This window comes from Trachinotus anak, unplaced genomic scaffold (genome assembly GCF_046630095.1).
Source record: "Trachinotus anak isolate AG129_WGS33_773 ecotype Australia unplaced genomic scaffold, CSIRO_AGI_Tana_v1 ptg000001l, whole genome shotgun sequence".
NCBI classification, from domain to species: domain Eukaryota; kingdom Metazoa; phylum Chordata; class Actinopteri; order Carangiformes; family Carangidae; genus Trachinotus; species Trachinotus anak.
Window position 1 is genome coordinate 10,275,097 of NW_027273852.1, and position 24,943 is coordinate 10,300,039.

The 24,943-nt window shown below is 39.2% G+C and overlaps 1 protein-coding gene across 1 annotated transcript in view; it reads right to left on the reverse strand.

Moving 5' to 3' along the window:
* LOC139619969 (glypican-6-like) overlaps window positions 1-24,943 on the reverse strand; it is an 86,349-nt gene that overhangs the window by 12,623 nt on the left and 48,783 nt on the right. The window contains exons 5-6 of the mRNA XM_071475054.1: window positions 17,990-18,120; window positions 17,198-17,341 (exon numbers count right to left, since the gene is read on the reverse strand). Coding sequence (XP_071331155.1) covers window positions 17,198-17,341; window positions 17,990-18,120 — 275 coding nt within the window. The remainder of the gene's footprint in view (window positions 1-17,197; window positions 17,342-17,989; window positions 18,121-24,943) is intronic.

Consider the following 24,943-nt stretch of genomic DNA (forward strand, 5'->3'; position numbering starts at 1 on the left):
TTATCACACAATGACCCCATGGTGAAGAAAAATGATGAAAATATTGATGAAACAGTGGTGAGTTTGTGCTTGTGATTTGCCCAAGGCTACGACAGGAGAAGTTTGAAAAAGGGAGATGATTAAAGGGAAGCTATGCTCTGTGGAGAACAGAGCAATCATCGGCAGGCCTGGTCTCTCCCTGTTGCCCTTGTTCCCCTGAGAGGCAGGCAGCCTAGAGTGTAATGGGGCCAATGTGCCTCATTAATGCATTGACAGATATGAAAAGTAGCAGAGCCTTTATGGCACCAGCATTAGTTGCTGAGAAAGAAGGGACGATGTATGGAATGACTCTAATATTAGTATTGTGGTTGCTTGGTTGACTTGGCCTCTGAGCAAAAAAAAAAAAAAAAAAAAAAAAAAATTCACAGGTTGAGTTGATTAGTGTCATGACTGTCATAATTGGATGCAAAACAGATAAAAACCTGAACCATTTTATCTCAGCAATTAACTAGTTTTTTTTTCCAAGATAGCACATGCAAATTCTCTCCTCACCTCTTTCCTCCATCTTTTAATTAACAATGTTTTATAATTTCTTCACATTGATTTACAATTACAAAGACACCCAGAACAGTTACAAGTACAGCATGCAGTTATCTACAACTCCAGAAACCACATTTACACTTGTCAGTTTAACTTTGCATTCACATACAGCGTATGCATTTTGTGAACCCGATAAAAAAAATCTGCATTCATGCATTTCTTGTGGTATATGTAAATTAGAGTCAGCCAGGCCACAGAGTGGGGTCGTCTGGGGCTTATCACCAGGCTTGTTGTAGATTGCCGGGAGAGGCTGAGTGAGGCAACCTTTTAACTTGTTCGGCCTGAGATCTGAACACAATGCAAGCCTGATCCATTCCAAATGTAATGCTTTCTGCTTGCATTTATAACTTGTGTATGGTTGCCTGCTTTAATAGATTAAATATACAGATCACATTTTAATACCATGTGAAAAGATGGGATATTAGAAGCAGCTTAAATCTTACATAGATTCACCAGACTTAACTTTATACAAAACTGGCTTGATTAAAACTCTGTTCTGACATCTGGCACTGTCAAAATTTCTTCTTCAGACCTTTAACTCCACACCTCTGTATGCTGTTATAAAATTTTACTTTGAACATAAAGAGAAATTACAACTCACCCCGAGTCCTATAATAGAAAATCTTTAATAATGCATCGCTGACACCTTTTATTCTCTGCAAAATCATTCATCAGGGTGTTAGAATAAATTAACACTTAAGTGGCACATGTCAATGAATTTTAGTGCAGATGGAAAACAAGAGTTGGGTGTGACTCTAAAAATCTCACAGGAAAAAATTGGAGGGTTTTGAGAACCTGCTGCATCTATTATTAATTAGAGATAAAGAGAACCTGAATAAAGAAATAAGACAAAAATGTTTTATATGGTAATTTATTTGTTGAGGAAGATGAACCAATATTGCATATCTGTGAGTGGCAAACGTATGTGAACCTCTAGGATGAGCAGTTAATTTGAAGGTGAAATTGGAGCTAGCTGTTTTCAATCAATAGGATGACAATGAGGGGTGAGTGGGCGCCCTGTTTTATTCAAAGACCAGGGATCTATCAAAGTCTGATCTTCACATCCCACTTTTGTGGAAGTGCCAAGTGGCATGAACAAAGGAGATTTCTGAGGACCTGAGAAAAAGGGTTGTTGATGCTCATCAGACTGGAAAAGGTTACAAAACCATCTCTACAGAATTTGGACTCCACCAATCCACAATCAGACACACTGTTTACAAATGGAGGAAATTCACTGCGAGAGCAAGGCGTGTAATAGTCTGTGAGGTCACAGAGGAACCCAGGGCAACTTCTGAACGAGTAAAAGCCTCCTTCACACTGACTTATGTTAATGTTCATGTGTCCCCCGTCAGGAGAACACTGAACAACATGGTGTGAATGGCACGGTTCAAAGGAGAAAAACACCGCTCTCCAAAAAGAGCATTGCTTCCTGGCTGCAGTTTGCTCAAGATCATGAGGAAAACCCAGAAGGCCATTGGAAACATGTTTTGTGGACGGATGAGACCAAGATAGAACCCTCTGATTTAAATGAGAAGCATTATGTTTAGAGAGGGGAAAACAGTGCATTCCAGCGCAAAAGGCTTATCCAATCTGTGACACACTGTGGCGGTGGTATCACAGTTTAGCCTTATTTTGCTGCATCTGGGCTAGGAATTCTGAATTTTATCAGTGAATCCTAAAGGAAAATGTCGAGATGTCTGCCCATGATCTGAATCTCAATTGAAGGTGGGTCATGCAGCAAGACAACCACACTACACACACAAGTGGTTCTACCAAAGTGTGGTTAAAAAAGAAGACAGTTAATGTTTTGGAAAGTCCTCTTCTTAATCCAATCGAAATGTTATGGAAAGACCTGAAGGGTGGAGTTCATGTGACGAAACACACCAACATCCCAGAGTTGATGCTTCTCTGTATGGAGGAATGGGCCAAAATTCCTCATAGTGGACATGTGTGCTGCACAAAGGGCTCACACCAGATACTAAAAGCAAAGGTTCATACTCTTTATCCTCACAGATTGCAATATTGGATCATCTTCCTCAATAATTAAATGACCAAGTATAATAATAGTTTTTTATTTCTCCTTAACCTCTTTTAGGACTTGTGTGAAAGTCTGATGATGTTTTAGTTGTGTTTGTGCAGAAATAAAAAAAATTCGAAAGGGTTTGCAACCTTTCAAGCGCCACTGTATATATCCATAACAGTGTCAATTAAAAAAAAAAAAAAAAAATTAGATCTTAGACATCAAAACACAAATACACAATACATGACTTAAATCTTGGTAACACTGAGCTCTGCATGCTTACATTTATTTAAGAAGAACATGTGACCCAAAAAAGAAGGATGCCTTCAAATAATATTGTAGATATTAGGACAGTTCCTACTTTGGTAATTTTTTGCACCATCATATTTTTCCCAGTCTAGCTTAAAACCACAGCATCTAAAAATCAGTGGAACCATAGATGACCATACATAACTGATTAAAGTTGACACACCGCACTGTATTTAAATGGCATTAACAGCATATTAAAACTGTCATTTTTTTTAAGTTCATGAAAGGATTCTTGACAGATGTATTAATTGTAGCTGCAGCCTTTTCACTTTCAGTGCATGACTGGGGCTGAGGCCAACGCGATATGACTTTGCAAAGCAGTTATTTAGCTAAATCAGGTAATCTACAAAGACCCAGGGCACATAATAATCAAACCACCGAACGACAAAAGAGGCAAGCACACAGCTTTGAGATACTCAGAGCAGATTACTCGACCTTTGAATTAAGTTTTTTTTTTTTGTCACATATAATGTCCCTGTATAATATACTGTTCTGTGGCTCAGGTCAGGATGACCTGAGTAACGCATACAGTATAATCCAGAATAGGGTTATTTCATCTTGCAAGCTACAACTGCAAGTGCTGCTTTCTTGTGAGCTGGTTTCTTCAAGTGTCTTTTTTCAGATTTTTTTAGGCATTCCTTGGTGCAAATGATAAGAACAAAGCTAGCACTCATTTTGTCAACACTGTCATTCCATGCATCTTTTTCTCTGCCCCTGTCAATGTGGTGTTGTATTCACATTATCATATGTTTTCTCTGATGAGACTCTGCAGATTTTCCATACTGGTTTTTGTGTCAATTTTTGCCGATTCAGTGTAATTTCATCCCCATTCATTTAATTCCAAAAGACTTAAATTAAAACCACACAGGCCTTTGCAGAATAACAGAACACTGATTAAATGTTAGGATTTTTTTTTTTTAAATGAAGAAGAGTTGTGTGTTAAATCATTGTTTCTGACTGGCAATTCCTCTCAGAGTTGATACATGTGAGCAATCATGTGATTGGTTGAGAGCTGCTCTTAAAGGTTACCCTTTATTTTAAGTAAGACTGCGTTGGTTTATAATTGTATATTATTATTTGCTTTTGGTGTAGGACTAAGACAAATGCAATAGCACTTTGATAACCAGGGCACTGAACTCACTTTGTGGTACAGACTCAAGTTGTTCTCTTTGAAGTTAATTTTGAACCATCTTGGACTCGACTTTAAAAATGTTGAAAGACGTCAAATGTGAGTCTCAGGAATGGTTTTGGAAGTGTTACACATGTGTATGCATTAAAATTGTCCTGAAATTGTCTCAGGGAATAACTCAATCTGGTGAATTTTTAATACTGGTTCATTTTACATCACTTGTACATCTCTTTCTTATGTATTTAAGTGGCAGTCTCAAAGATTTTCATTTCAATAAATTTCTGTTAAATTTCTATCACTGAATCAGGTAACACAATAGTGAATGAGCCTGTGGCCCACTGATGAAAGTATTGCAATATTTATTTATTCGCAGTATTATGAACTGGGTGTCTGTGGTGACGTTGCTGGAAAAAATGCTGTACTAAGTTGCTGGTAATGCAAACCGAACATTTCCTCCTGCTGCGGCTTCAAATTAAAAGCATTTCACTGGCAAAACATGAGTTGACTTTTATTATAAAGTAGTCACAGGAAATGCAATGTATTTGTCAGTGAGCTTAGCACTTACTGCTATTGTTCATACAATGCAAGACATTTTTTGACAGTGGATCAGTTTGAAACGTAGTGGGGAGTAATGGAACAAGAAGGCGCAGCCACAGTGAGCTGTTAGATAAAGCTGCAGGCGACAGGCTTCACACCTCCAACTTCTCAACCAGGTAACCAACTTCTTTCACTGTGCCCTGCTGCTCACAGACTCATGCCATGTTGCAGAATAAAAACGGATCACTGCTGCTCGCAGAATGATGGAAAAAGGCCAATTATCGCAGGACGTCTTTATTAAAACAACAGTAGTTTTTTTTTTTGCTGCCCCCAGAATTCTGTAACCTATAGCATTAAACCAGATTTGCTGTTACCACCGCTAATTACAGGTGTCACCTGTAATTAGCGAGTGAAATCTTCGAGACTGCCACTTTAGGCCTGTGAGTTGTTTCCAAGCCATTTAGCAGTAAGGTGAGTTTTCCTACTCTGCCTATCTTCTTGATTACATAACTAGTGTTGCCTTGTGAATGACAACAGTGGAGGGAAATAAGTATTCTACGGTTGTTGCACCTTTTGACTTGATGTCTTTATCTCACTACAGGACCAAGGTCATGGAGTTGTGGTGTAGCGTATAGCTGTAACCCCAATTCTCTGATAGCCTGATTGAGATATGTCTCTATGGGATATGTCTTTGTGCATGCTCGTCAGATTCATTATTTAATTATGCCTTACCTCCTGACACAAAGTGATGGATGTGTGATGAAGAAGGGTTCTGCCTCCTATTCATTTACATACACAGTTCCGTCCTCTCTCTAAAAAGATGAGGTTTTTCACATTTACAATCAGAGAACCACGCTGACAGCCAAAAGTGTGTCAGCTCTTTCAGCCTTGCTCAAGGAGACATCCACGGTGGTACTGACCGACTACAACTATTCCTCCAACCTAAACGACCACAAGGTTGTTTGTCCGCACCCTCAGATGCGACCCATAGGAGCGTACCAGCAGCAGGCATGCCAGACTTTGGTTGTCACGGTAACAATAATAAGATCTCTGGTACAGTGCGATGGCAAGTAAGACAGTCATGAATAAAAGAAACAATGTTAAAAGTTTCACACAGGAAACTATCAGTGGACTCCTCTGTGAAAGTCAGTGTTTTATCGACCCAGCGATGACCCCTCCTGACCCCTGACATGGATTTAGTTCCTTTATGTGCTATGTACTACCTCACCTCGCTTGTCCCTTTGCCCCCCTCATAATTGTCCATGTTACTCCAGCCACTACGGGTGACCTGACAATAAAGGGCAAGTATGGGTTGTAATAAGCTGCATGTACAGATGACCTACAGTATATTGATAGGTGGTTAACAGAGGTATGTCACCACTCTGAGTTCCCCATCCAGAATCTAACCAATGACTGAGAGGGCACTAAGTGTTTTATTTTGAAAAAAAACTTACAATGGCACTGTTTTTGAAAAACAAAACCATGTGGCTCAGTGTCTTTCTCAAACTATACTACTGCTACTGCCACAACAAGCCAGCTCTATAAGCACTAAAAATGAGCACTTCTCCACATCTGAATTTTAAATGCAGACATGCACATGACACTGTGCATGCTTTCATCACTCTCGCTACATTCCCGTGCTCTGCTTTGCATACAGATCATTACCTAACATGAGCACACAGACATGTCTGTGTGTCGTACTTAGAGTAACTTTGCCTTCAAGAAAGAGAATAAAATATGTAGTTTTTCATATTGTAACACTTAGGATTCACACTTTATGCAGGTCTGGTGTGACACGTTTTGTGGAATATGTTAATTTAAACATTATTTTTAATGTTACTCGAATGCTAATATTGTGCAGACTGTCATTTACGCACCAAACATTAACCTAGATTCAGATAATTTATTGACCGCATTAATTATGTAGGATCTACCTCTGACTGGGGACTTGAAGGTGTACTATTTATTACTGCTGCCTCTTGTTGTAATTAGCTTTCAGAGAATATAATCTGTCAATAACAGTTTTATTTACTTTTGCAAATTGTAGTTAAGTTTATTATTTAGTGAACCAGTATAGAAAGCTTTATGCTACTGCTAAAGTAGGGATGGAAAAATGTATTTAAATTAAATATATCCTGATACAAAAATATCATGCAATGTAGGTTACAACAGCTACTTTCTTATTTTTGCCATTATGATAACAGAACATCAGTCGATAGCCTTCTGTAGACAACAACGCATGTTTTTCCCCTCTCTTTGCATACTTTGTACTCATGAAGGTACAATCGCCTTTATTATGCAAAACAGTCTCCTGGGACCTATGTGTATTGATAATGCCAGCAGTGGGCAATGATGTGAATAATAATAGAGATAGACCAAGCTCCACCTGCATTGAAATCATGCGCGTGGCTTTCTTACATAATGCTGAGAAAATAATGAAAGAGTTGCTGACAAGACAAATCTTCAAGTTGTGCCATGCGATTATTACGACTTATTACAGCTAACACAACCAGCGTGAGGGCTCATTCCCACCACTAACATAAAGACATGACAAAGGAAAAGGACACATAGAAAAAACTTACAGGACCAAACAACACTGCTGAAATCAGTTTCTACCCCTCCTCCACAAATCAGTGCACCAGCTAGAGAAATAACGAAGGCAACTGGCAACATCATTACTACCGACGGACAGCCATTTACTGTCGCTGAAAGCAAAGGCTTTAGAAAGCTGCTTGCAGTGCTGGAGTCGAAATAAGTTTATCAAGAAAACATTTTTTTAGTAGTGTAGTCACACCAAATCGCTCTTCAGAAAAATGAACCAAAGTATCACAGAAAGCTTGAAAGGGGCTACAGAGAGGAGGACCTCCCACGCTACTCAGAACTATTTCATAGTAACAGTGCAGATTATGAGGGGGAACTGGGAGGTGGCCATATGTTGCAAACTCACCCTCTGTTTGAATCACAACTGGAGCTAATGTTGTAGAAATCCTTGTACTGGCTGTGGAGGAACTATTGTGGCTTTGACATTAAACATGTTTTTAAATTAGCTAATTGTTCAAATGTTCAGCAAAGTTGTTTTGTCGACTGTGCACTGGATCAGTTTGCATATACAGCAGTAACTGGCAGCTACATTTGAAGACTGAGAAATATTATTTGCAACTTGCTGCATATATGGTGGCTTTTTACAAATTAAATCAAACATGCACACAAGTATTCTGTAGTCATACACTGTCGTCGCATTTGCCTGAAGAAATATTGGGGCTCCCAACATGTCTAAAATAATAGTTTATTTTCCCCCAACACAGCTTGCAGTTTCACTTCACTTTGTCTAATGTGCAGTTAATGTTTAATTTGAAAAGAAATGATGATGTTGATGTTTTTCTTCCATATTCATTGGTTTATGTGGTAGTAGAACAGCATTCCATTTAAAAGTAAAATATATTTAAGGTGAAAAAAACACTATAAGCTGCTGAAAATAAATATTTCCCAACAGCACTACTGGAGCTCAGGACTTATTCTGAAAATGGATGTCATGTTAAAAATGATTACACACACAACATTAATTACTGCATTTTAGTGCCACATGCATAAAATTTGCTAAATGGTAGAAATTCCAGGTTCTCACAGGTATTTTCCCTAGATACAGGAGCTGATTTTAGAAATCACAGCATCTCAATTCCTGATATTCCTGGCAACACTATTCTATCTCAGCTCCACCCAAGCAGTAAACCTTATGCCAAGTATGTAATGGTTCTGCACATTACATCTTTTGAGATACTAATGTTAGTCCTTGAAAAAGAGAATGTACAGCGATACCACTGCAGTTTAAACATAGAATATCTGCATGTGTTTTCATATTTGAAAACACAACAGGTTATCATGCTTAAAATGGACATGCTGTAGTAAAGTGGTAAAATGAGAAAATGTTGCCTTGACATCATTACTGCACAGGTAATGAGTTTGAAAAGAGAAATTAATCATTATTTTTGAATCTAAAACGTCTGTGACCTTCCATAATACCTATCAACATTTTCAATTCATGTTTGTTTTCACATTTCTCTAGTAGTAAATCAATATGATGTTTGGGTTGCACATAAAACTAGGTAGACCAAATATGTTTAAATCCATTAACAAATGGTGCAGAAACATTTAAAGGATATATGTGGAATCTGTCAGGCTTTAATTTCAACAGTAAAATCCATCTCTGACCCAGGGAATTGTTAAATTTACTGTCAAACAATGCCCTCAAGTATCATGCCACATGTGCACTTCTAGACTATTTATTTTTGTGTGGTCTTAGAAAAAGTAGGAGTTATGTTAGAATCTGTGGAATCTCCATAATTGCATGGCCCGGGCCAGAGTCAGTCCATACAACAACTGAGAGAAAAGAGCTGTGGATAGGCCCACTTTACTTCCATTAAGCTGTATCCAAAACAAGACTGTTTTAGCGGCTTGACATGTTCATGGGCTGCAGAATATAATAGCAGGGTCAAGATTTGGGGAAAGGAGTGGTTGTTCCTTTTTCCTGACAACTGACTTCACAAACCACACACGGATGTTTCACTCAGTGTTTCCTACTGAACATGGCACAAAGTGAGAGAAAAGAAAAAAAACAAAACAAAAAAAACAAAAAGTGGAAGGGGGGGGGGGTTAACTAATGTTAGCTAGCTGATAGCACGCCCTTTCATATCCAATGTTGGCTTGGCATTTCATTACCAATATAATATGTCATAAGGGCAGCTCCTTTGTTTTCACGCAGGAATTCAGGAGTTTTACCTGGTTGGGTCATTGAACAAAATTAAAATCCATGGGAGCTGAAGTTTAAATTTAAAAAAAAGTATTGTATGTAAGTACAATTTTGAGGAACGTGTACTTTACTCAAGTATTTCCATTTAATCCTACTTTAAACTTTCATTCTACAACATTTCGGAGGGAAATATTGTACTTTCTTCTCAACAACATTTTTTTTTGACAGCTATAGTTAAACAACCAAGATACTGTGAGGACTGTAACACTTCAGTTCACTGAAGCGCATGCCTACACTTTTCTAGTTTCCCTTTCGGCCCAGAGAAAAAGATGACTAATTTGCACTCTGATTACAAAGTTATCCAGTTACTAACTGTTGTTAATAATTATTCATCCTGACATGAAAGTGAGAAGAGAATACAAGTGATATCCCAGTTTCCCCCATGTACCAAACACAGAAAAGATTGCTTGGTCACACACCCACCCCTAAGTCATGGAAGGCCACATAGTGGCTAAAACGAAGGAAAAACCCCTGGTAGAGCCACTAGTCTGTTGCACAGCTACAAACACAATCACACGGGCACAACTAACAGCAATTTATTGACCTGCATGTCTTTGTGGTAGAAACTGGAGTCCCTACAGAAAGACTAAATCACAAACATGGGGAAAACCCAGACTCAAGTGCAAACCTTTCTTGCTGCGAGCCAGCAACTCTAAGGGTTAATCCACTGCGCTGCCACATTTTCTTTTTGAGAGGGCAAGCCAGTGACTGCCTCTTTATGACTTGACTCTCTTCCAGCTACTGACACACATATGTGTAAGGTAAAGAACACAACAGACCTGAGGATATGAAGCACGACAAATTATAGATCTAATATTACAGTGAAAGTGATGGATTTTGGCTATTCTCTATAAAGTACACCTCAGGTCAAAAATGTGTTATTGTTACTTCACTTGGATGTTTGACATTCGTGTGCAGAATGATGTATGTATTACCATAGTTAATTACTGTTGTTAATTTGAGTCACGCTACGACATCAACAAGAAACAGTCTCCCAGATGCACGCGCGGCAACCAATGCGGGTGTGTTATGTGTTAGTTAAAATATGGCGGAAGGCAGTGACAGCGCTGCTCCAGAGATTTTTACCCTTTTAATACCTTTTTACACCAGAGTTAGTGGGTATAGCAGGTTTTTTTTAAACACGAGTAAACCTGCTAAAAAGTTAATTGTCGCCACATGCACACACAGCACAGACACAGGAGAGAAAGAGTGAGCTGTAGCCGCAGAGCCTGCATGGGATGCTTCGATTGGTGATTGTGTGTTTTTAAAACTTATGTCAGGGCTGTGGCTCACTCTTTCATCTCGGGGGTGCAGTGTAGTTGCGGTGTTTCAGGTGTAACAGCACAAAGCTGAGTTTAAGACGTTCATGTATGAGTAGGATTGGTCACGTTACAACTAGTTTGGACTGCAGTCATGGTCCAGTATTCAGCTTAGTGTGACCACCAAGAAAAATACAGCGAGGATGGACTTGAAGTTGGAGACGTCTTCTGTTTAGCAGCCAAACTTGTGAAAAGAAAAAAAAATGTTTGTTTTTTAAAAATAGATTTTTCAATTATGGAGAAAGAGTACATGTCATTTTAAGATCTAAAGTAATTTAACTTTTCTATGGAAAAATCATATCAGACAGATATGATTATTCCACGCTCCAAGAGTGTCTTAGAACATGTCTCTGATAATTTTATTTGAGTAAATAAATATCAGAGGCCTGAGGAAGTGAAGAGTTTGCAGTGTTTCACAAGAAAAAAACAAAGCAAAAGGTCAGACAAGGTTAGAAAAATAAACACAGTTTTCTGTTTATCTTGTTAATCCAGATGCAATCCCTCATATTTATCTAGTGACCTAAGGTTAGAAACCACCGTGAGTGTTTTCAAAAAGTATCCAGCAGTTTGCCTGATGAGCATTTTCCACAATATTTTGTGTTTTTGTTTCGAGCAGGAGTCTGGAATTGCTGATGCGAGTTTTGACTAACCTTGGGGTGTATGTGTAAATGCATGCTGGGTAGCCACTGTTGATTGTTGACTTTGGTTTTCAGAAATGTTTACTTTTTCCAACAGTACAAAAAGACAGGCAGAGAGACAGTGAGAACAGAGTCAGGAGTAAATTATGTCTGCGCAGATGAAAGGGGAGTTGTAATTTGTTTACAATTATAGCATTTCCATTTGATGTGTGTTATTCAATCCTCTATCATGTTTGTGTACACAGAAAAACAAACATGTCATTGCTGATTTTGAATATTGAGAAACAGAGAAAACCAGATTGGAGAAAATGCAAAAAGGAACTATTGAGCTTAATCAATAATCAAAACCTCAATTATATTTTCTTTTCTTTTCTTTCTTTTCATACTGGGAGCATTTTTGCACTTGGTGCAAGAAGATGAACTGTGTCTTTTTGCAATATGAAAGTGGTGAGATCCAGTCTAAATTAAATTTAGATGAATCGACCTTGTTGATTTTTTATTTTGTGAAGACAGCTCTGTGAATTCATCAAGGATGTTGGAGTTGGCCAATACTGACATTATTATTATAATATGTACATTAATAACCTTCGACTTACTAATGATACCTTCCTAATTTCAATAAAAAAAGATCTGATACATCTGATTGACTTTCAAGAAGTATCCCATACTACTCGGTCTTGGATCGGAGGGTTAAGTTTTGACAAATATTGCTCTCTACAGACTCTTTCTACAGTCTAGTCTTGTTTGTGTCTGGCTCTCATTGTTTATAGTGCCATAGAGATAAAATATGAACCATGTATTACACAAGGGCGACAAAGAGGACCAATAAAACTCCTCTAAATTGAACTGCACAAAACTTGTTACAAATGTCAAATTAAAAGCACCACCTCTTATCTTTAATGCGCCTCTGAGCCTGACAGTCTGTTGTGCCTTTATCCCCTCTTTGGACTTTAAAATCTCCATTTCTCTCAGAGCTTTGAGGGTGTGTGCTCTGACAGAATGTCAGGCAATTAAACAGTCATGGCTCATTGAGCTGGAGGTGGGCCCGCTCCTCCAGGCTCCTCTATAGGCAACAGAAGAAATGAATGCAGGCACTCCCTGCCATCCCTTGCACATTCTTTGACTCACCAACCCAGCGGTAAATCCAGACAAGAAGTTCTTATCAAAGGACACTTTTAACTGTTGTCAACTTTCACAAGGCTGAGCAGTGTCACTGTCACGGGTAATTACTCTGTGCCAGAATGCAAACGAGGATAGTGTACGGAACAACAAAGATGCGCTCTCACAGGGAACCCAGTTATGTCCCTACTGGAGGATAAACACATAAATGCTGTCACATTAATGATGGCACGAGGCAGTGGCTAGACAACACTGGTACCTTTACAAATATTCCTAATGTACAGCACACAGGTACAAAAAATAAATAACAGTGGAGCGGTTTCAGTCAAGACGTGCACTGACAGAAAGCATCAGGTAAAACCACAGGCACAGGCAACCTCAGGCATACCTGAGGAATAAAACACTTAAGACCCATTCGAAAAGATTAAAGGAAACCTACTGAGGCACTGCAGCATTGCAATATTGAAGGGAAGAGGCAAGAACCAGGTTCATAATCATGGCCAATTGCTTACTTTTCATAAATCAGTTACCAAATTGTACTGGTTTCCTCCCACTGACCACCCATCTCAACTTAGCGCTAAAAGACCACCGGGTAACAAAGGCAGGTTTGAAATACATCTGATGCCCACTGCTACATCTCATTTGTCCATATGTCAAACAAATAATAGCACGTATCCTTACACAACCTCAGCCAAATCAAAAGAAATATAGCGTAGAATGAAGACTGCTGCAGGCTTCACTTGGCTTAAGTGACCAAGAATTATGAGCAAAGCAGGATTTTCGCATAGTCGGACAGCACTGTCGTTGAACTTGTTGAAGGACCAGTGATGACGCACAGTGTCTAATATGCAATAAACCTTAACTGACTCCATTTAGTTCAGTGGCATTATGTTTCCCCGACATTGTACTACACCTTCTATGACAAATACAAATGCTGCCTCTTCTGCACGTTTTGCATAGTGGAAGTTTCCCTTAATAAGATTATCTCATGCGTTCTAGCTACCTCAGCAGTCAGTACTGACACAGCAATATTGTGCAAGATCGAGAATAGCATAAAATTCATGTTTTCCTTAGAAGCAGCAATGTCAATGCATGGCCTCAGTAGAAATTAATTTAACTTACAACTTAGAAATGTACTGATGTAAGGTTATAACTAGGCCACTCCTGCATTTTCAGGGCATTTTTCTACGTCTCCTTGCCTTTAATTGCTTGCTTCATACTGTTAGATGTTTGACAGCTGGAGGTAAGCTGCAGGACACAGCAGATGTTTTTGATATCTAAAACATATGACCTTGAGGGCGACTGCGGCTCAGGAGGTAGAGCGTCATCTACTAGTCAGAAGGTTCGACCCCCGGCTTCTCCAGTCCGCGTGTCAAAGTGTCCTTGGGGAAGATACTGAACCCCACATTGCCTCTTATGGCTGTTCCATCAGTGTATGAGTGTACGTGTGAATGGTAGAGACGCTGTATGTGTAGGTGTAAGCGCTGTATGACTGTGCATGTGAATGGGTGAATGTGGCTTACATTGTAAAAGCGCTTTGAGTGGTCGATAAGACTAGAGAAGTGCTATATAAGCATCATTTTACATCTCCTCTTTCAGATTTCTCTCTGGAGTTCTGGCTGAGGGCAGTGACTGCTTTGTTGTGACATCACAAAGTAACAGAAATCCTGACGGCTTGTTTAAGGCACAGTTTCCGCATATGGGCTGTTAGTATTTCTTTGTGGATTGAGGGCTTAATATAGCACCAAGACCTGTTTTAAAATCAAAAAAGACATGCAATTCTCATTTTATAAAATGGGATCTTTAAGTTGTATGAGGTCACAGAGGGACAAGTGTATTGTAAAGTGTATTCTGTAAAAGTAATGTTATAAGGGTAACAGGTTTATGTCGTGTGGTAGCTGAGCCTCTTAACCCCTTCTGAGATGATGAAAAAGGAAGATAGCCTGTTTTCTCATGTAATCTAACCAAACTTAAATATTAATTGCCTTACGCTTTATCTTTGTAGTTTGTGTGATAAAGTTCTCCAGTAATAATGACTACATAACAATTGTATTTTTGCCTTCATTGGTAGCACAACAATATAAAGAGACAGGAGATAGAGGAAGCTGAGCTGTTATAGAAAGGGTGACAACTGGAGTCAAACCAGGAACAGTGTAGTTGCGTGGTTAATCACACAACCACCAGGACCCCTGTGTTAGTTATTTCATCATGCAGTAACAACTCACTTCTCACACTTACAGATGCTGTACTGCTTTAGTCTGGCAATATCTACGGTATTTAACACTTCTGTTCACAGCTCATTATCAGAAACCTGATCTAGTGGTGCTACAAACTTGTCACCAAGAAAACACAGGTGTTGTTTGCTGTTTTAATATTTATGTCCATTAAGAAGAGTCAGGTTATTATAGCCTATTAATATGCAGTTAAAATGACTGTTTTGGTGGCTTGATAAAACCTATATTTCTTTCCAAAGATGATGGAGAACAAAAATAGAGCTAAAGGAGGAGCAAATATTTGTCAAATTGCCTGAAACACAACTCCAAATTAATGTTAATGTGACTGATCCAAGAGACAAACTAAGCATGTTCATTTTCTCTCAAACACCTTATACAACATGTTTCAGAGAGTCATAGTTTGCAGCTTCTGGTGGTCAGATCAGCGTGGATTCCCCAAGCACTAAACCTTGACAGCACTGCTCAGCAGCACTTTATTATGGTTACCATTCCAATGCTTTGACACCTTTAACTAACAGATATATCATTTTTATTTGGTTGTTTGCTATACGTGCTGTGATTAATGTCCAGTGTCTTCTTGTATGTTGTGTGTGTGTGCCCGCTACTGTAAAGCAAATTTCCCCTCGAGGGACAATAAAGATCTCTGAACTCTGAACTTGGATGTTGATAATGAAATTTTTCTACTCAGGTACACTGGTCTAGTTATCGTACATTGAAAGTGAGCTCCTGTCACTGAGCTACATTTTGTAGGAGTCTCTAAGCAGGCTAATTGCCCAGCTATTCATGAGCAGTCTGGAGCCCCCACATGACTGTACCATTAGAGCAAATCCTGCCTCCAACACTCTCCACACCAGCTCCTCACAGTTCTCCCCTCTGCCAGCTCTGATGGCACAGGTCACTTGCTTATTGGTTGGCTTCCTCAAGGAGCTGACTCTATTAACTGTGCCATTGAGGGTCTTGGACTTGAATGTGTCCAGAATAGATATTGTGGTTGATGAAGGTTTATGTTGGATCTCCAGAGAGAAATCCTTGCTAGCTGAGCAGACCATGGCATGTATTCAACAATCCCTTTGGAATTAGCAGCTCGACTGTAAAATACCCTGTTTAACAGTTGATACTCTGATGCCATAACACACCGCAGTGGCCATTATCGACCTGAGAACAGATCCTGCATTAGAGCCCCTGATAAATTAATGGAAAAATGCTCCTTTGTGGCAAAGGAACAGACTGCATGTGACATTGAATCCCATGTGAGATGAAAATGAGACCATACTTGACACTTGATCATGGATACCACTGGGATTAACAGGTCACAATGCTTGTTTACTGTGAATCTCTGTAAGGCTTGGAATGCAATCCTAGGCTTCCACACAATATTAAAACATAATTTTTACTTCCAGTCATAATATATCAAACAATACCAGACAACAGTTCAAGAAAAAAAAAAAATGTGTATAAAATGTTGAACCTTACACTGTGTTGCATCGCATTCCAAACAATCCTCTGGTTTGCAGCATTAAGGCAGGGAAACAGAAAGTCTTAATTAATTCAGTGTAGGTGGAAGAAATCATTGATGGACACACAAAGCTAAAAAAGCAGCTGCTGTATATGAAGCATCAAAAATGTGTGAAGAATGAATTAGAAAAACATAATTAGTCTTGAATGAAACAAATAACTAATTTATTATTATGGGATTCTAGGAGCCAGATGGGGGGAAAACTGCTGCTTTTCTAATTATGTATTCATTAACTAAATAACCTATTATTAACCTGACAGAAAGCACTAAGACATTAAGCCTGTTTTAATCACTGTGGGAGAGAATGCCGTTCCACTAAACTGATTTCATCATTTCAAGGGTCAACAATGAAAAAAATATGTTTGGGTTTTCTGATATAAATAGCTCCAAATACCAACATAACTGAGGCACAATTTGAAAAGATTCACTTTGAAAAGGGCTAGAGGGGAGAAAGGAAGGGCACTGTGGCTGCAAAGGTAATCCATGATGAGAACTGTCTCTCAGCTGAATTGGACTGTCAGCTCCATGTTAACCTTTACCCTGATGCAGCATTTTAGGTTTCAAGGTTGTTTGAGATGGAAATCCAGGCATCACGATCCAATCCAGCAAACATACAACTAATCTGATAGAAAATAAAGGTGTGCTTTACAGCAAACAATTGATATGGTCAGCCTCGCAAAATCTATCCATCTATCTTTTCTCATCCCCTTCTTCTCTGTTGTCCAAGTAAACAGAGATGAGAAGGGGACTGAATGCAGTGCACTGCACCTTCCACTGCCCTCTTGGGGTAACACTGTTGATTCGTTAACAAACACAAATCAATAAGGGGGCCTGAATGGAGGACAAGTACAAAGAATTAATTTCCGGCTCCAGGGGCTTCGATGGCAAATCACCCGCTTTAATCAACAGTGTCAAGTCAGAAAGACAAATGATGTTTACACTCAAGCAGTGTCTTGCCTGAAAATAGCAGCATTGGGTCTGTCTCCTTACCAGTCTGTCTAGGCTTGTGCCAGCTGCAGTGGTAGGCCGCTCCTCTGGGCTGTACGGCCTGAAGCGGGCGTTGAACACATCCGAAACACCACGGGCAGACCTAGTCATTCCTGCGGGTTTTGGCTGGCCACAGCCTTGAAAAACCTGCAATTACAAAAACACGGGCACCCAATTGTCAGGGCTTTAAATTACCTTGGATGCGGAAAATAGGGAACATGCTGTTTTGTTAAGCATTCACCCCACATTACCGACGTGACAGTACTCTACGTCAAGTTGAGGTAGCCATGCTGATAGGTAATTCAACTAGGAGCTGTGACCAATGCTATTTAAGATGATAGAGTTAAGTTTTTACAGGCTTTTGGGAAAACACCACATATACTTAAACCATAAACAAAACTGCATCTGCTGCATGGGAAAGCCAGCAGAGCATTTCGCTTTGAATGAAAACTGGCATCCAAATCTGTGTGGGCAGAAAAAAATCTTCACAACCACCCTACATTTTTTTCTTTCTGACTACAATTTTGTGGGCAAAGAAAAAATGCAGTAAAACACAGGAAACACATTAACTACTGTTAGTCAAACTAAGATTTTCTGACCAAACTGAAACATATAATTCAAATACAAGACCTAAACTTGGACATAATTAGAACGTGTTGTACTACACACCTTAGACACAGCCCAGTATGACTTACAGCAAGCTCCCCTCGCTCTTCAGTTTGTGAGAAGTCGGACTTCAACAATCTGTCTAAGGTGTTACTTTAGTTCTCTTGGGAATAGACCTAATTGACATACCCTGTAGGAGACCTGGGCACTGTTATCTTGCATATTCATGATGGCCTCTGAAATCTTGACATCAATAGGCTCCATGACAGATTCAATGTTGAAAGGTCCCTCCAGCCTCTGCGCCACCAGCAGCATGGCATCTGTCATAACAGTGGTAAAAAAGGTGGGGTGATGTAAGGTGGAGGAGGAGGTGCAAACAGATACATATTCATGTGAAGAAACAGTTTTTTGCCTAAATGGTCAAGCACTCACATACAAAAATCAACTTCAACAGGGCAAACTTTTTTTAAGCTCTCCACGCACTGATTTTAATCTATTTGGAGAATGATTGGATTGGAATGTAAGTGTCCATCTCTATTTCCAGTCAATATTTTTAGAAAGATGTACTATGTGGTCCCCTTCAAATGCTTGGTGATGCATTCCTGTCATGTCTGATGTGGCAGGGTCCAATATTAGTAGCACTGGAGAGAACACAGTGCACTGCAACTAAAGAAAATACAAGTAAACAGAAAAACCACATTCACTAGTCTGATTACACCTTTAGAAATTCACTGCAAATGTGGAAAACACAAGCAGAAAAACAAGCAAAAAGGATTCCACTCATGCCTATTCTATTCATTCATTCATCCGGTCTATTGTGTTGCCACTAAGTTCAGTTGTGTGCATTTGTAGTGTCTCTATATTTTCTGTATTTGAAGTGCTTTCCATTGCAGTGCATAAGTTGTCTTTGGCTGGAATTCAACAGTGGGGCCAGCAACTGACTGACCGACTGACTGATAAGGTTAAATCACTGGTTGGCTGCTTCAGTGCTGGAGTTTCCCCACTGGTCTCTTTTTCCAATGATTTGGCACAAACAAGCAGTGTTCATAACTGAGCAACAACTTTTTGGACAAACTTTAGCTACTGTCTGTAGAAGAGTCACCAGTATTGCCCCATGAGTGTGAGGTCAGGCTTTCCCAACACACCTCTCTATGGGGACTGTACTGCAGTTGACATGAATGAGCTTCCTACTTTCTCTTAGAGGAATCATTTTACAAGCAAATATAGCTAAAATCACAGCACAGTGGTGGTCTTTAACTTATGGTGATTTTGTCAGACAATGTAGCTGTTATAAAATCAGGATTTTAGCAATGCAGAGCAGCAGCTTGGAAATAGCCTGGAAGTTAACATATAGCTTTAATGGGCTGTGTTTCAGTCACTATTTCATACTTGTTCCATTGTCTGACAACAGAAACAGAAAAACATGTAAATGAGAAAAGCTTTATTGGGAATTCGGCTGTATTAAACCACTGTATATGTAACCACAGAGAGTAGGAGAGAAACAAACAGATACATAAGAATGCAAATAGAATGTGGTCCAGCCGTATAGCAGACTTTGACCTTGTCTTGTTTCATGTGTTACTTTTTTCTCAAGTTGCAGTGTGTCAGGCTCTGTCAGCTGGCACAGAGAGTAACGAAAAAAAGAAAAAGAGACAGAAGCAGAGTGATTGCACAAAGGAAAATGTATTAATGTTAATACTGTATTGCAGACTTCTATTTATTTGGATTTGAATGCTTTACCTACTTAATTAGTACTATATGATGAAAAAAGATTTATCAACAGTAGTAGTACTATGACTAGTACTACTTACTAGTAAGTAGTTTTTCATGCAAAAAGAGCAAAACTGGTTCCTGGTTCTGAAATATGAGGATTGCTCTGTGAATTGTCATTGTGAATTGAATATGTTTGCATTTTGCACGATAGGTTGGATAAAACAAGAAACCACACTTCAACATCTAAGAAATGGTGACTGGTGAGTTCTCTGACATTTTAAAAGTTAAACAATTAATAAATTGATACAAACAATAATGAAAATATCAATAATACATTTATGTAACTTTTTACTGGAGGTCATACCTTCAAACAGCTTCAAACTATTGTGTCTTGGCTTCTGATTACTTCTGTCAATTACCCCTGCCTTTGCATCACAGTCCAGTAACACAAGCTTATGAAGCATGAATCCTTCTTGGGGCAAATTAAATTTTTATGTAGATCAATTTAATTGTCAACAAGTCAACAATTTTTTTTTTTTAGTTCACCCTGCATGCAACGAATAGCGCTGATGAGTCATAGATTTAATAGAACTTTTGAAAGCCAAGCACTTATTTACATCCGCTGTGGGCAATGAATACTAAAAGGTCAATGACTCATTAATATCACTGTGTGGACACGGGCCAGAAGCCCTTGTTGAACATGAGACACTTTCTGTTATCATTTCCACAGAGTGCATTTGTTTTCATCACATTTAATTAACACCTCTGATTGCTTGAAAAAAAAAAAATTTGAAAAATTGAAAAATATTTGCTTGCCTAATCACTCAGAAAAAATTAAAGTATTAAATTAAAGTATCATCACATTTACAACTGCAATTGTGCAACTGTTTTCAGTTGGGCAAACATTTAGAGGCTAAGTGAGTTAATTAGCAGTGTCATGAAACAGTGCTGAAGTACTCTTAACCCCACAGGGTCTATATGTCTGTATGCCAAAGTCTTTGTAATGGCAGTTCTGCATTTGAATAGGGTGCCGCAAGGGGTTGGTCGGACATCACCAAACCACTAACTCATAACTGTTCAAGTTCCAAACCTGGAGACAGTACTTAGACAGTCTGTCAGGAGAGTTCTCTCCATCCACAGACCTCCCAGGATAAGACCTCACCAACAGGCTGTCATAATGACTCTACAATTACCTCCTTACTAAATAAGGTCATCCTGTCATTTAGAGGCTACAGAAACAATGACATCTTACATGCTTGTGCCTTAACTGTTCAACTTATCTGAACTAAAATGCAGTAAGCAGCTTGTTGTTCTTTGAAACAATATATTTCATTTGGCTTGCTGCTCCCATGATCCCACCCATCACTAGAGAATGGTATAATTTGTGAAGACACTGATAATATTTCAGAGAGGAGAACAAAGGACAGTGACTGAAACTGTGTTAAAAGCATATGAGAACAAGGAACCTTGATCAGAAACATTCACACACTCAGGTGTGAAAGGTGGCAAAAGATTTAAAGAGGAAATAGGAGACAAATACTGTATATGTAAAAAAAAAACAAGCACAAATTTCACTGGAGTTCTTTGATAGAAGACCTGTCCAGCTTTTCATTCTTCTGGGACCTGAGATCACTGATGGCAGAGGAAAAGAGCCGAGAAACATTAGCGAAGCTCTGGCTCCATTTCCTTTCCAATTATGTCGAAGTCTGAGCCTTTGAAGAGCTCTTCTGTTTGTTTACACTGTGGATTGCAAATAGCCTGTGATGCTCGCTGAGATTTTAATACACAGACTACTGTACGTCAGTGCCAAATGGTTTTCTACAGTAGCGCCTCAATCACATCACTGTGATGGAAGTGCAGATCACACCTGCACCAGCAGAGAAATCAAATTAAAAATTAAAATTCGTTAACATTGATGCTGAACAGTTGTCATGTTTCTTGACACCTAACTGCAATTAAGGCTGAACATTTTTTTTATTTCATTTTTTTGTCTTGTAGTTCTTGAAAATAATTTGAATGTGGCATCGCTGTACAGCTTGCTAATTAATCTGACTGTGATGTTAATTCATTCAGCTGCCTCAGGTACGTCTTGCTTACTTTATAACAAACAAACAAACAAAAAAAATCTAAATTCAAACATAAGTTTAAAAACTGTCAAGCACAAATACTGAATATTTAGGTCAAGGGAGCCAAGTGGGACCAACTCCTATTTCATAATAAGAGAAAAGAAGAGTGCCTCCAGCATCAGAGGCGATGGCAATCTTTCCCAACAATGGTGACTTATCTGCAACTTATAAGATCGGCACGACAAACAGAGGGAGTTTGTCTTCGTACCTAACTGAGGGAGAGCAGACAGAGACAAAAGAGGAGACAGGGAGAGAAAGATGAGAGCAGGAGAATGAGAAGTGGTGATGATTGGGTTGAGTCAGGCCAGGGTATGGCTTTTTCCCAGAAGAAGAGGTGCTGCTGTGCTGCATGTGAAAAATTCTACCTACATGGAGAATTAATGACTCTCATTTATGAAGAGTGCATGAAGTCCAGTCCGCAGTGGCCTGGCTGCCACTCTGAGCCAAATTTTCCCTGCATCACTTTTGCAGCACTGAGATAGGCCACTGGCCAGCCTCAGGAAATCTTGTTATCATCACGACACAGCCATGCAAATAGACACGTCTTGTCCTATTCTTAGCGGAGGTTTCTGAAAACAAACTGAGACTGTGCCTTACTGGATACATACATGTAAAACTTACAGACACCCATGCTGCACAACCACACTGTGATCCAAATACTTTGTTTCACATTGGTGGTTAATGTTTCAGTTTGTGGTGTGAAACATGCTTATTTGTGCTGTCTTGCTAAACGGCTAAAAAAAAATCAGAGGAGGTAATATTACTCTGGGCTCTGCCTCTTTATCGAGATTGATGTCCACTTAAATTCAGGCTATGTCAGCCAGCGGCAAGCCTCCAGCAGACAAGGACAAATAAGGAAAGTGAACAAGCCCATCTATGGCTCTTTGCCTGTGAAGAGCTCCACAGGATGAAAAATGGCTCTAGTGTAATTTGGATTCTGTAAAGCATAGCTCATCTGTGGGTCAGTCAACCAACTAATGGTGCTATATGAAACGGTGTAAAAATGGAAAGGAAAAAAATGCATGTTGTCATGTGGTCACACTTTGTAGCGGTCAAAAAAATAGTCCTTAAATGTACATGTGTGTGCACAGACACACAAAAAGAAACACATTTGAACCCATATACACAGACACATCTCTGCATAAAAAAAAAAAAAGCTTTAACTTTTTAAGTATTAATAACAATAAAACAGAGATGATGCTTCAACTAACATTTCAAAGTTCAAATGAATAACCCAAACATAGCAGCAAAATTTCTGCATGGCTACCACAAACAAGCTGGTGATAGTGTTTATCGTCTTTGTGGACCTTCAGTGACTTTTACGGACAGTCAGAGAAAAGGACAACACCATATATCAAAAGTATCCTCTGCTGATAAAAGAAATACATAGGGCATGTTGTGATTATATAGAAACTTTGAGAACCACTGTTCTATAAGATTGAGCTCACTGTTGCAAATGTCTGCTTTTAGAAGGACTGTTGCCACAGCAGGTTTGATTTTTGGATGGAAATCTGTCTCCATCCACCACATTGGTCCACAATGAAACACCTAAAAATCTATTGGATGGATTGCTGTTAAAGTTTGAACAAAGATTCATTGCCCCCAGATGATGAATCCAAATTGCTTTGAATATACATTGACTTTTCCTCTAGCTCCACCACGAGTTTGACACTTTTGGTTGGAATGAAATTAAATATTCATATCAGACATAAATATCCAATATTTAAGATTCCCAGGGTGAAGTCTAATAATCCCCAGACTTTTCCTCTAGTACAACCATAAAGACTATTTTTTTCACGTATTCACGTTTCTACTGATGTTTTAAATGTTTTACATATCTGGTTCTACTATGGACTGGGCCAAAACATGGCTGGACATTCCTGTTCATATTTAAAAATAAAGCATGACACATTCATCATCATTCTTTTTCCATTATTAGTGCACAAAGTTGTAATGGAGAGAAAACAGCACAGTAAACAGTAAGCATGGCTACTGATGCCAAAGCCAAACTGGAGCAGCACTGATACAGCACTGCTAATGAAACTAAGCAGCATAATCCAATAATGAGCCATTCATGAGCAGATCGTGTTACTAATGGAGTTGGGTATGTCATGGAATTTGAAGAAACAACCGCCCCCCCGCCCACCAGTCAGCATCCCCGTTTGCACTTTGTAAAAGCCACGTTTGAAGCACATCACCACCACAAAGCTCAGATGTGATGTGAACATGCTAAACAGCCGAGGAGCTCTGAGCAAAGACAATGAGAGGTCTTGCTCCTCATAAACACACCAGAGAGAATAATTTCTCTCTCTCGTCACAAAAAATTCTCTCTTTCTGCAGATTCGTAATTGCACAGGTGGGAAGCGAATCTGTAATTAGATCCGCTCAGCCACATCTTCATGTAACAGTGAGTGATTAGGCAAGCAAAGAACTATAAAACAAAATGGAAATTAATGTTGTTGCTACAGATGCTCTCGCACATTAAACAGAGAGAGGGCACAATGTTCACCCAGTGCTGCCTTGTCAAGCAGCGAAGTCTGTTCTACAATATTTGTTTGACTTCTTTAGACAGATGACGTAACTGGTTGATACAGGCTGCATCTATAATATGCCAGTAATGACTCCTGTTTGAAGGCATATAATGTAATTCCCTCAGCCCTCAGTTTTCAAGTTAATAGTTTTCTCACAGATGGCAGCATTAATGACTCTGTTTTAACAGTCCTAAGTGCATGGTCTAAAGCGTATAGTGCAATTGTATTCAGGGTGTGTCCATATCCACTTTTGCTATTTCAATAGCGGAAAAAAAAGTCACTGCTCGAGGCGTATGACTCAAAAGGGTTGTACTCAGTCTCTTAATTAATCATGGGAGTGTTTGGGGCAAAACATGCAGTAAACCAATCAGAGTGCCATTTCCTATTAGCCTTAAAAGCCTGGCTCGTCGCACCTTGGCATATTGCTATTATAATGGTGCAGTGTTTCAAACAGACTGAAGAGGATACTCGTGACGAGTCGATCACATATTGCGACTGACCAGTGAGCCCAGTCTCGACACACAAGCACAGAGCGTGCTCCGTGCGCCCCGTGGGGAAAGGAAGGGCTGTGCGAATCAATGCGCTGCTCACAACTCTACACAAAAGCAATGGCACGTATCACAGCATTAGACATCTTTAATGTTATATTATGAAAAGTGTAAATCATTTTTCAATAATTATGAAACAGTGCTGGGACAAATTAGGCCTAGATGATGACATGCAGTGTGGCCAATGTACCAGGTAGTGAGAAAGAGCCTATGTAGGTGCATGTA